Source organism: Petromyzon marinus, unplaced genomic scaffold, assembly GCF_048934315.1.
Source record: "Petromyzon marinus isolate PM22_M1 ecotype Great Lakes invasive population unplaced genomic scaffold, UKy_Petmar_22M1.pri1.0 PM_Scaffold_505, whole genome shotgun sequence".
NCBI classification, from domain to species: domain Eukaryota; kingdom Metazoa; phylum Chordata; class Hyperoartia; order Petromyzontiformes; family Petromyzontidae; genus Petromyzon; species Petromyzon marinus.
In genome coordinates, this window is record NW_027423508.1 from 1 (window position 1) to 12557 (window position 12557).

General features: G+C 52.1%; 1 protein-coding gene across 2 annotated transcripts in view; it reads left to right on the top strand.

The window, feature by feature from the left end:
- Positions 1-2005: 2005 nt before the first annotated feature.
- The window catches only part of LOC142923438 (uncharacterized), a 50297-nt gene continuing 39745 nt past the window's right edge, over positions 2006-12557 (top strand). Inside the window, exons 1-4 of one of the 2 annotated variants that reach the window (XM_076064531.1) lie at positions 2006-2386; positions 4552-4595; positions 5769-5833; positions 11564-11670. In XM_076064531.1, the coding sequence (XP_075920646.1) occupies positions 2008-2386; positions 4552-4595; positions 5769-5833; positions 11564-11670 (595 nt within the window). In that variant the 5' untranslated portion in view covers positions 2006-2007. Of the gene's footprint in view, positions 2387-4551; positions 4596-5768; positions 5834-5863; positions 6442-11563; positions 11671-12557 lie in introns of those variants that run through there. The other variant, XM_076064532.1, reaches the window with a different exon arrangement.

The following is a 12557-nucleotide window of genomic DNA, read 5'->3' on the forward strand; positions in this document are numbered from 1 at the left end:
TCTCTGTGTGGTGAGTCTGTGGGTCTCTGTGTGGTGAGTCTGTGGGTCTCTGTGTGAGTCTATGGGTCTCTATTTGGTGAGTCTGTGGGTCTCTGTGTGGTGAGTCTGTGGGTCTCTGTGTGGTGAGTCTATGGGTCTCTGTGTGGTGAGTCTGTGGGTCTCTGTGTGGTGAGTCTGTGGGTCTCTGTGTGGTGAGTCTGTGGGTCTCCGTGTAGTGAGTCTGTGGGTCTCTGTGTGGTGAGTCTGTGGGTCTCTTTGTGTGTCTGTGTGTCTCTGTGTAAGTGTATCTATGGGTCTATGTGTCTCTGTGTGTCTCTATGTGTCTATGTGTGTCTGTGTGTGTCTCTGTGACTGTATGTGTCTCTGTGTGTGTCTCTGTGTGTGTCTCTGTGTCTCTGTGTGTGTCTCTATGTGTCTCTGTGTGTCTCTGTGTGTGTCTGTGTGTGTCTATGTGTCTCAGTGTGTGTCTCTGTGTGTGTCTCTGTGTGTGTCTCTACGTGTCTCTGTGTGTCTGTGTGTGTCTCTGTGTGTGTCTATGTGTGTCTGTGTGTGTCTATGTGTCTGTGTGTGTGTCTTTGTGTGTGTGTGTCTCTGTGTAAGTCCATGTGTCTGTGTGTGTCTCTATGTGTCTTTGTGTGTGTCTCTGTGTGTGTGTCTCTGTGTGTGTGTCTCTGTGTGTGTGTCTCTATGTGTCTCTGTGTGTCTCTGTGTGTCTGTGTGTCTCTGTATGTGTCTGTGTGTGTCTGTGTGTGTCTCTGTGTGTGTCTGTATGTGTCTCTGTGTGTGTCGGTCTGTGTCTCTGTGTGTGTCTCTGTGTATGTCTGTGTGTGTCTGTGTGTCTCTGTGTCTCTGTGTGTGTCTGTGTCTCTGTGTGTCTGTGTTTGTCTCTGTGTGTGTGTGTCTCTGTGTGTGTCTCTGTGTAAGTCTATGTGTCTCTGTGTGTGTCTGTATGTGTCTCTGTGTGTGTGTCTGTGTGTGTGTCTGTCTGTGTCTCTGTGTGTGTCTGTGTGTGTGTGTGTCTGTGAGTGTGTGTCTGTGTGTGTCTCTGTGTGTCTGTGTGTGTGTGTCTCTGTGTGTCTCTATGTGTCTCTATGTGTCTCTGTGTGTGTCTGTGTGTGTGTGTGTCTGTGTGTGTCTGTGTGTGTGTGTCTCTGTGTGTCTCTATGTGTCTCTGTGTGTGTCTGCAGGTGCCTGTGTGTGTCTATGTGTGTGTCTCTGTGTAAGTCTATGTGTGTCTCTGTGTCTCTGTGTGTCTCTGTGTGTGTCTCTGTGTGTGTGTGTCTCTGTGTGTGTCTATGTGTCTCTGTGTGTGTGTCTGTGTCTCTGTGTGTGTGTGTCTGCGTGTCTCTGTGTGTGTCTGTGTGTTTCTGTCTGTGTTTCTGTACGTGTCTATGTGTGTCTCTCTGTGTGTCTCTGTGTGTGTCTCTGTGTGTGTCTCTGTGTGTGTCTGTATGTGTGTCTCTAGGTGTGTCTCTGTGTCTCTGTGTGTGTCTATGTGTGTCTGTGTGTCTCTGTGTTTGTCTATGTGTGTCTGTGTGTCTTTATGTGTGTCTGTGTGTGTCTCTGTGTAAGTCTCTGTGTGTCTCTGTGTGTGTCTATGTGTGTGTCTGTGTGTCTCTGTGTGTGTCTGTGTGTGTGTCTGTGTGTGTCTATGTGTGTCTCTGTGTAAGTCTATGTGTGTCTCTGTGTGTGTGTGATTCTGTGTGTGTCTCTGTGTAAGTCTATGTGTCTGTGTGTGTCTCTATGTGTCTTTGTGTGTGTGTATCTGTGTGTGTGTCTCTGTCTATGTGTCTCTGTGTAAGTCTCTGTGTGTTTGTGTGTCTCTGTGTGTGTCTATGTGTCTCTGTGTGTCTCTATGTGTGTCTCTGTGTGTCTATGTGTCTGTGTGTGTCTCTGTGTTAGTCTATGTGTGTCTGTCTGTGTGTATGTGTGTCTGTGTGTCTCTATGTGTGTCTGTGTGTCTCTATGTGTGTCTGTGTGTCTCTGTGTGTATCTGTGTGTGTCTCTATGTGTGTCTGTGTGTCTCTGTGTGTGTCTGCAGGTGGCTGTGTGTGTGCTGCGGGTGTCTCTCTGTGTGCTGTGTGTTTCTGTGTAAGTCTCTGTGTCTGTGTGTCTATGTGTGTGTGTGTGTCTATGTGTCTCTGTGTAAGTGTGTCTATGTGTCTATGTGTGTCTCTGTGTCTCTGTGTGTGTCTGCAGGTGGCTGTGTCTGTGCTGCGGGTGTCTCTCTGTGTGCTGTGGTCCCTGCGAGACTTTTCCCACGGAGCGGATCGACTGTTGCCCGGTGTCCTGGAGCGTCACCGTGGGGCTCACGACCTCATAGCTGCACAAGTAGCGGCAGCAGCAGCAGCACAACCGCTGTCCCACCCATCATGCACCGCGCCTGGTACGCACACAGACCCCATAGAGACCTCATAGAGACCTCATAGAGACCTCATAGAGACCCCATAGAGACCCATAGAGACCTCATAGAGACTCCATAGAGACCCATAGAGACCTCATAGAGACCTCATAGAGACCCATAGAGACCTCATAGAGACCTCATAGAGACTCCATAGAGACCCATAGAGACCTCATAGAGACCTCATAGAGACCCATAGAGACCTCATAGAGACCCCATAGAGACCTCATAGAGACCTCATAGAGACCTCATAGAGACCCACAGAGACCTCATAGAGACCCCATAGAGACCTCATAGAGACCTCATAGAGACCCATAGAGACCCATAGAGACCCCATAGAGACCCATAGAGACCTCATAGAGACCTCATAGAGACCCATAGAGACCTCATAGAGACCTCATAGAGACCCCATAGATACCCATAGAGACCTCATAGAGACCCACAGAGACCTCATAGAGACCCCATAGAGACCTCATAGAGACCCATAGAGACCCATAGAGACCTCATAGAGACCCATAGAGACCCACAGAGACCTCATAGAGACCCTCTGTGTCTCTCTTTCTGTGTCTCTGTGTCTCTGTCTCTCTGTGTCTCTGTCTCTCTCTGTCTCTATCTCTGTCTCTGTGTCTCTGTCTCTCTGTCTCTGTGTCTCTGTGTCTCTCTGTCTCTGTGTCTCTGTGTCTCTCTGTCTCTGTCTCTCTGTGTCTCTGTGTCTCTGTCTCTCTGTGTCTCTGTGTCTCTCTGTCTCTCTGTGTCTCTCTGTCTCTGTGTCTCTCTGTCTCTGTGTCTCTGTGTCTCTCTGTCTCTGTGTCTCTTTGTCTCTGTGTCTCTGTGTCTCTCTGTCTCTGTGTCTCTCTGTCTCTGTGTCTCTCTGTCTCTCTGTCTCTGTGTCTCTCTGTCTCTGTGTCTCTGTGTCTCTCTGTCTCTGTCTCTCTGTGTCTCTGTGTCTCCCTGTGTCTCTGTGTCTCTGTGTCTCTCTTTCTCTGTCTCTCTGTCTCTGTCTGACTGTCTTTGTGTCTCTGTCTCTCTGTTTGACTGTCTCTGTGTCTCTGTGTCTCTGTCCCTGTGTCTTTGTCTCTCTGACTGACTGTCTCTGTGTCTCTGTCTCTCTCTGTCTAACTGTCTCTGTGTCTCTGTGTCTCTGTCTCTCTCTGTCTGACTGTCTCTGTGTCTCTGTGTCTCTGTCTCTCTCTGTCTGACTGTCTCTGTGTCTCTGTCTCTGTGTCTCTGTGTCTCTGTCTGACTGTCTCTGTGTCTCTGTGTCTCTGTGTCTCTGTCTGACTGTCTCTGTGTCTCTGTCTCTCTGTCTCTGTCTGACTGTCTCTGTGTCTCTGTCTCTCTCTGTCTGACTGTCTCTGTCTCTCTGTGTCTCTGTCTCTGTGTCTCTGTGTCTTTGTCTGACTGTCTCTGTGTCTCTGTCTCTCTGTCTCTGTCTGACTGTCTCTGTGTCTCTCTGTCTCTGTCTCTCTGTCTCTGACTGACTGTCTCTGTGTCTCTGTGTCTCTGTCTCTCTCTGTCTGACTGTCTCTGTGTCTCTGTCTCTCTCTGTCTGACTGTCTCTGTGTCTCTGTCTCTCTGTCTCTGTCTGACTGTCTCTGTGTCTCTGTCTCTGTGTCTCTGTGTCTCTGTCTGACTGTCTCTGTGTCTCTGTCTCTCTGTCTCTGTCTGACTGTCTCTGTGTCTCTGTGTCTCTGTCTCTGTCTCTCTGTCTCTGTCTCTGTCTGACTGTCTCTGTGTCTCTGTCTCTCTGTCTCTGTCTGACTGTCTCTGTGTCTCTGTCTCTGACTGACTGTCTCTGTGTCTCTGTGTCTCTGTCTCTCTCTGTCTGACTGTCTCTGTGTCTCTGTCTCTCTCTGTCTGACTGTCTCTGTGTCTCTGTCTCTGACTGACTGTCTCTGTGTCTCTGTGTCTCTGTCTCTCTCTGTCTGACTGTCTCTGTGTCTCTGTCTCTCTCTGTCTGACTGTCTCTGTGTCTCTGTGTCTCTGTGTCTCTGTCTCTCTGTCTCTGTCTCTGTCTGACTGTCTCTGTGTCTCTGTCTCTCTGTCTCTGTCTGACTGTCTCTGTGTCTCTGTGTCTCTGTGTCTCTGTGTCTCTGTCTCTCTGTCTCTGTCTCTGTCTGACTGTCTCTGTCTCTGTGTCTCTCCCCCAGTGGTTCTGAGTGCGACTCAAGACGAAGACAAACACTGGGCAACGGTGAGACACCGCCTGTCTCTCTGTCTCTCTGTCTCTGTCTGTCTCTGTGTGTGTCTCTGTCTCTGTGTGTGTCTCTGTGTGTCTGTGTGTCTGTGTGTGTGTGTCTGTGTGTGTCTCTGTGTGTCTGTGTGTGTCTCTGTGTGTGTGTCTGTGTGTCTGTGTGTTGTGTGTCTCTGTCTGTCTCTGTCTGTCTCTGTGTGTCTCTGTCTTTCTCTGTGTGTATCTCTGTGTGTCTGTGTGTCTGTGTGTCTGTTTGTGTGTCTGTGTGTCTGTTTGTGTGTCTCTGTGTCTGTGTGTGTCTCTGTGTGTGTGTCTGTGTGTCTGTGTGTCTCTGTGTCTGTGTGTGTCTCTGTGTGTCTGTGTGTGTCTCTGTGTGTGTGTCTGTGGTTGTCTGTGTGTCTGTGTGTCTGTCTGTGTGTCTCTGTGTCTGTGTGACTGTGTCTGCGTGTCTATCTGTGTGTCTCTCTGTGTGACTGTGTGTCTCTGTGTGTGTCTGTGTGTCTATCTGTGTCTGTGTGTGTCTATCTGCGTGTCTGTGTGTCTCTGTGTGTGTCTGTGTGTCTGTGTGTGTGTCTATCTGTGTGTCTCTGTGTGTGTGTGTCTATCTGTGTGTCTGTGTGTGTCTATCTGTGTGTCTCTGTGTGTCTCTGTGTCTGTGTGTCTGTGTGTGCCTCTGTGTCTGTGTGTGTGTCTATCTGTGTGTCTCTGTGTCTGTGTGTGTCTATCTGTGTGTCTGTGTGTCTCTGTGTGTGTCTGTGTGTCTGTGTGTGTCTATCTGTGTGTCTCTGTGTGTGTCTATCTGTGTGTCTGTGTGTATCTAACTGTGTGTCTGTGTGTGTCTAACTGTGTGTCTGTGTGTCTGTGTTTCTCTGTGTCTGTGTGTGTGTCTATCTGTGTGTCTGTGTGTCTATCTGTATGTCTGTGTGTGTCTCTGTGTGTGTCTCTGTGTGTCTATCTGTGTGTCTGTGTGAGTGTCTATCTGTGAGTGTCTATCTGGGAGTGTCTATCTGTGTGTCTCTGTGAGTGTCTATTTGTGAGTGTCTATCTGTGAGTGTCTATCTGTGTGTGTCTATCTGTGTGTGTGTCTATCTGTGTGTGTCTATGTCTATCTGTGTGTCTAACTGTGTGTGTCTATGTGTCTCTGTGTGTGTCTAACTGTGTTTGTCTGTGTAGAGGTGTGCAGACGACAAAGCAGAGATGACTAGAGGTCTCCTGAGACAGCTGAGAGAGAGCCTGAGGTGAGAGACACAGAGACACAGAGACACAGAGACACAGAGACACACACAGAGACACACACAGAGATGACTAGAGGTCTCCTGAGACAGCTGAGAGAGAGCCTGAGGTGAGAGACACAGAGACACAGAGATACAGATAGACACAGAGACACAGAGACACACAGAGACACAGAGACACAGAGACACACACAGAGACACAGAGACACAGAGACACACACAGAGACACACACAGAGATGACTAGAGGTCTCCTGAGACAGCTGAGAGAGAGCCTGAGGTGAGAGACACAGAGACACAGAGATACAGATAGACACAGAGACACAGAGACACACAGAGACACAGAGACACAGAGACACACACAGAGACACAGAGACACAGAGACACACACAGAGACACACACAGAGATGACTAGAGGTCTCCTGAGACAGCTGAGAGAGAGCCTGAGGTGAGAGACACAGAGACACAGAGATACAGATAGACACAGAGACACAGAGACACACAGAGACACAGAGACACAGAGACACACACAGAGACACAGAGACACAGAGACACACACAGAGACACACACAGAGATGACTAGAGGTCTCCTGAGACAGCTGAGAGAGAGCCTGAGGTGAGAGACACAGAGACACAGAGACACAGAGACACACACAGAGACACAGAGACACACACAGAGACACACACACAGAGACACAGAGACACAGAGACACACAGAGACACAGAGATACAGAGACACACACAGAGACACAGAGACACACACAGAGACACACACACAGAGACACAGAGACACAGAGACACACAGAGACACAGACACACAGACACACACACAGACACACACACACAGACACACACACAGACACACACACAGAGACACACAGAGACACACAGAGACACAGAGAGACACACACAGAGACACACAGAGACACACAGAGACACAGATACACACAGAGACACAGAGACACACACAGAGACACACACAGAGACACAGAGACACAGAGACACACAGAGACACACACAGAGACACACAGAGACACACAGAGACACAGAGAGACACACACAGAGACACACACAGAGACACACACAGAGACACAGAGACACAGAGACACACACAGAGACACACACAGAGACACACACAGATAGACACAGAGACACACAGAGACACAGAGACACACATAGACACAGAGACACAGAGACACACACAGAGACACACACAGAGACACACACAGATAGACACAGAGACACACAGACACAGAGACACAGAGACACAGAGACACACACAGACACACAGAGACACACACAGAGACACACACAGAGACACAGAGACACACACAGAGACACAGAGACACAGAGACACACAGACACACAGAGACACACACAGAGACAGAGAGACACACACAGAGACACAGAGACACAGAAACACACACAGAGACACAGAGACACACACAGAGACACAGAGACACAGAGACACACAAAGACACAGAGACACACACAGAGACACAGAGACACAGAGACACACAGAGACACAGAGACACACACAGAGACACAGAGACACAGACACACAGAGACACAGAGACACACAAAGACACACACAGAGACACACACAGAGACACACAGAGACACACAGAGACACAGAGACACACTCACACACAGAGACACACAGAGACACACAGAGACACACACACAGAGATACACAGAGACACAGAAACACAGAGACACAGAGACACAGTGACACACACAGAGACACACAGAGACACACAGAGACACACACACAGACACAGAGACACACAGACACAGAGACACAGAGACACACACAGAGACACAGAGACACACACAGACACACACACAAAGACACAGAGACACAGACACACAGATACACACAGACACAGAGACACACATAGACACACAGAGACACAGAGACACACAGAGACAGACACAGAGACACACAGACACAGAGACACAGATACGCACAGAGACACACACAGAGACACACACAGAGACACAGAGACACAGAGACACAGAGACACACACAGAGACACAGGGACACACACAGAGACACAGAGACACACACAGAGACACAGAGACACAGACACACAGAGACACACACAGACACAGAGACACAGAGACACACAAAGACACACACAGAGACACACACGGAGACACACAGAGACACACAGAGACACAGAGACACACTCACACACAGAGACACACAGAGACACACAGAGACACACACACAGAGACACACAGAGATACACAGAGACACAGAAACACAGAGACACAGAGACACAGTGACACACACAGAGACACACAGAGACACACAGAGACACACACACAGACACAGAGACACACAGACACAGAGACACAGAGACACACACAGACACACAGAGACACACACAGACACACACACAGAGACACAGAGACACAGACACACAGATACACACAGACACAGAGACACAGATACACAGAGACACACATAGACACACAGAGACACAGAGACACAGAGACACACAGAGACAGACACAGAGACACACAGACACAGAGACACAGATACACACAGAGACACAGAGACACAGACACACACAGAGACACACACAGAGACACACGCAGAGACACACACAGAGACACAGACACACACAGAGACACACACAGAGACACACACAGAGACACTCACAGACACACACACAGACACACACACAGACACACAGAGACACACGCAGAGACACAGACACACAGAAACACACAGACACACACACAGACACACACACAGACACCCACACACAGACACACACAGACGCACAAACACACACACAGACACACAGAGACACACAGGGAGACACAGAGACATACAGACACACAGACACACACATAGAGACACACAGACACACACAGAGACACACAGAGACACACACAGACACACACAGAGACACACACATGCAGAGACACACAGAGACACACAGAGACACACACAGACACACACAGAGACACACACAGAGACAACAAAGACAAAGATCCCCCATATAGCCTTAACAGACTGTAGGGGCAAGTGCTGTTAGCGAGCACCTATGAAGGCCGGAACGGTACACGAGGGGGTGGGTGGCCAGCACCACGCCCGACCGCCTTTGTATCCCCAGTGGCGATGTTTACACACCGCTACACCAGGTACTCATTTGAGGCTGAGTCGACCTAGGGGAGGCCCGGGACCGGTTCAGATAATCGTCACTGGTGTTGGCCGTGAGCGGGAATCGAACCCGGGTCGCCAGGTTCATAGCGCAGCGTAGCGCTAACCGCTACACTATCGCTCCCCACCACATACAGAGACACTCACACAGAGACACACAGAGACACAGAGACACAGAGAGACACAGAGAGACAAACAGAGACACATACACAGACACACACACAGAGACACACACAGAAACACACACAGAGACACACACACAGACACACACAGAGACACATACACAGACACACACACAGAGACACACACAGAAACACACACAGAGACACACACACAGACACACACAGAGACACACACACAGAGACACACACACAGACACACACAGAGACAGAGAGTGGAGCTTCTCTCACCCCGTGTCTCTCTCTCCCCGTGTCTCTCTCCCCGTGTCTCTCTCCCCGTGTCTCTCTCCCCGTGTCTCTCTCTCCCCGTGTCTCTCTCACCGTGTCTCTCTCCCCGTGTCTCTCTCCCCGTGTCTCTCTCCCCGTGTCTCTCTCCCCGTGTCTCTCTCCCCGTGTCTCTCTCCCCGTGTCTCTCTCCCCGTGTCTCTCTCTCCCCGTGTCTCTCTCCCCGTGTCTCTCTCCCCGTGTCTCTCTCCCCGTGTCTCTCTCCCCGTGTCTCTCCCCCCGTGTCTCTCCCCCCGTGTCTCTCCCCGTGTCTCTCTCTCCCCGTGTCTCTCCCCCCGTGTCTCTCCCCGTGTCTCTCTCTCCCCGTGTCTCTCCCCCCGTGTCTCTCCCCCCGTGTCTCTCCCCGTGTCTCTCTCTCCCCGTGTCTCTCCCCCCGTGTCTCTCCCCGTGTCTCTCTCTCCCCGTGTCTCTCCCCCCGTGTCTCTCTCCCCGTGTCTCTCCCCCCGTGTCTCTCTCCCCGTGTCTCTCTCTCGGTGTCTCTCTCCCCGTGTCTCTCTCTCTCGGTGTCTCTCTTACCGTGTCTCTCTCCCCGTGTCTCTCTCTCCCCGTGTCTCTCTCCCCGTGTCTCTCTCCCCGTGTATCTCTCCCCGTGTCTCTCTCTCGGTGTCTCTCTCCCCGTGTCTCTCTCTCCCCGTGTCTCTCTCTCCCCGTGTCTCTCTCCCCGTGTCTCTCTCCCCGTGTATCTCTCCCCGTGTCTCTCTCTCGGTGTCTCTCTCCCCGTGTCTCTCTCTCCCCGTGTCTCTCCCCGTGTCTCTCTCCCCGTGTCTCTCTCCCCGTGTCTCTCTCTGCGTCTCTCTCCGTGTCTCTCTCTCCGTGTGTCTCTCTCCTCGTGTCTCTCTCTCCCCGTGTCTCTCTCCCCGTGTCTCTCTCACCGTGTCTCTCCCCGTGTCTCTCTCCCCGTGTCTCTCCCCCCGTGTCTCTCTCCCCGTGTCTCTCTCTCTCCCCGTGTCTCTCTCCCCGTGTCTCTCCCCCCGTGTCTCTCTCTCCCCGTGTCTCTCTCTCTCTCACCGTGTCTCTCTCTCCGTGTCTCTCTCTCTCACCGTGTCTCTCTCCCCGTGTCTCTCACCGTCTCTCTCTCCCCGTGTCTCTCACCGTGTCTCTCTCACTCACCGTGTCTCTCCCCCCGTGTCTCTCTCTCACCGTGTCTCTCTCCCCGTGTCTCTCTCCCCGTGTCTCTCCCCGTCTCTCTCCCCGTGTCTCTCACCGTGTCTCTCTCTCTCCCCATGTCTCCCCGTGTCTCTCACCGTGTCTCTCCCCGTGTCTCTCTCCCCGTGTCTCTCTCCCCGTGTCTCTCACCGTGTCTCTCTCCCCGTGTCTCTCCCCGTGTCTCTCTCCCCGTGTCTCTCTCCCCCTGTTTCTCTCTCGCCGTGTCTCTCTCCCCGTGTCTCTCTCCCCGTGTCTCTCTCTCTCTCACCGTGTCTCTCTCTCCGTGTCTCTCTCTCTCACTGTGTCTCTCTCCCCGTGTCTCTCACCGTCTCTCTCTCCCCGTGTCTCTCACCGTGTCTCTCTCACTCACCGTGTCTCTCCCCCCGTGTCTCTCTCTCACCGTGTCTCTCTCACCGTGTCTCTCTCCCCGTGTCTCTCCCCGTCTCTCTCCCCGTGTCTCTCACCGTGTCTCTCTCTCTCCCCGTGTCTCCCCGTGTCTCTCACCGTGTCTCTCCCCGTGTCTCTCTCCCCGTGTCTCTCTCCCCGTGTCTCTCTCCGTGTCTCTCCCCATGTCTCTCACCGTGTCTCTCTTCCCGTGTCTCTCTCTCTCCCCGTGTCACTCCCCGTGGCTCTCTCCCCGTGTCTCTCTCCCCGTGTCTCTCCCCGTGTCTCTCTCCCCGTGTCTCTCTCTCACCGTCTCTCTCCCCGTGTCTCTCTCCCCGTGTCTCTCTCCCCGTGTCTCTCTCTCACCGTCTCTCTCCCCGTGTCTCTCTCTCCCCGTGTCTCTCTCCCCGTGTCTCTCTATCCCCGTGTCTCTCTCCCCGTGTCTCTCTCCCCGTGTCTCTCTCCCCGTGTCTCTCTCTCACCGTGTCTCTCCCCGTGTCTCTCTCCCCGTGTCTCTCCCCGTGTCTCTCTCCCCGTGTCTCTCTCCCCGTGTCTCTCTCCCCCAGCCCGTCCGTGCTCTCTCCACTGCTACGCTGTACCCAGCGTCCGGACTTCCTGTCGCCTGATGTGGCTCGCTCACTCACACGGATCTTCCTGCAAGAGCGTGGTCCCGGTGAGTCACCTGACTCAGTCTGACTCACTCACTGACTCACTCACTCACTCACTGACTCACTGTGACTGACTCACTGTGACTGACTCACTGTGACTGACTCACTGTGACTGACTCGCTCACTCACACGGATCTTCCTGCAGGAACGTGGTCCCGGTGAGTCACCTGACTCACTCTGACTCACTCACTGACTCACTCACTCACTCACTGTGACTGACTCACTGTGACTGACTCACTGTGACTGGCTCGCTCACTCACACGGATCTTCCTGCAAGAGCGTGGTCCTGGTGAGTCACCTGACTCACTCTGACTCACTCACTCTGACTCACTCAGTGTGACTCACTGACTCACTGTGACTGACTCGCTCACTCACACGGATCTTCCTGCAAGAGCGTGGTCCTGGTGAGTCACCTGACTCACTGACTCACTCACCCACTCTGACTCACTGTGACTGACTCACTGACTCACTGTGACTGACTCACTGTGACTGACTCACTGTGACTGGCTCGCTCACTCACACGGATCTTCCTGCAAGAACGTGGTCCCGGTGAGTCACCTGACTCACTCTGACTCACTCAGTGTGACTCACTGACTCACTGTGACTGACTCGCTCACTCACACGGATCTTCCTGCAAGAACGTGGTCCCGGTGAGTCACCTGACTCACTCTGACTCACTCTGACTCACTCAGTGTGACTCACTGACTCACTGTGACTGACTCACTGACTCACTGTGACTGACTCGCTCACTCACACGGATCTTCCTGCAAGAGCGTGGTCCCGGTGAGTCACCTGACTCACTCTGACTCACTCTGACTCACTCAGTGTGACTCACTGACTCACTGTGACTGACTCGCTCACTCACACGGATCTTCCTGCAAGAACGTGGTCC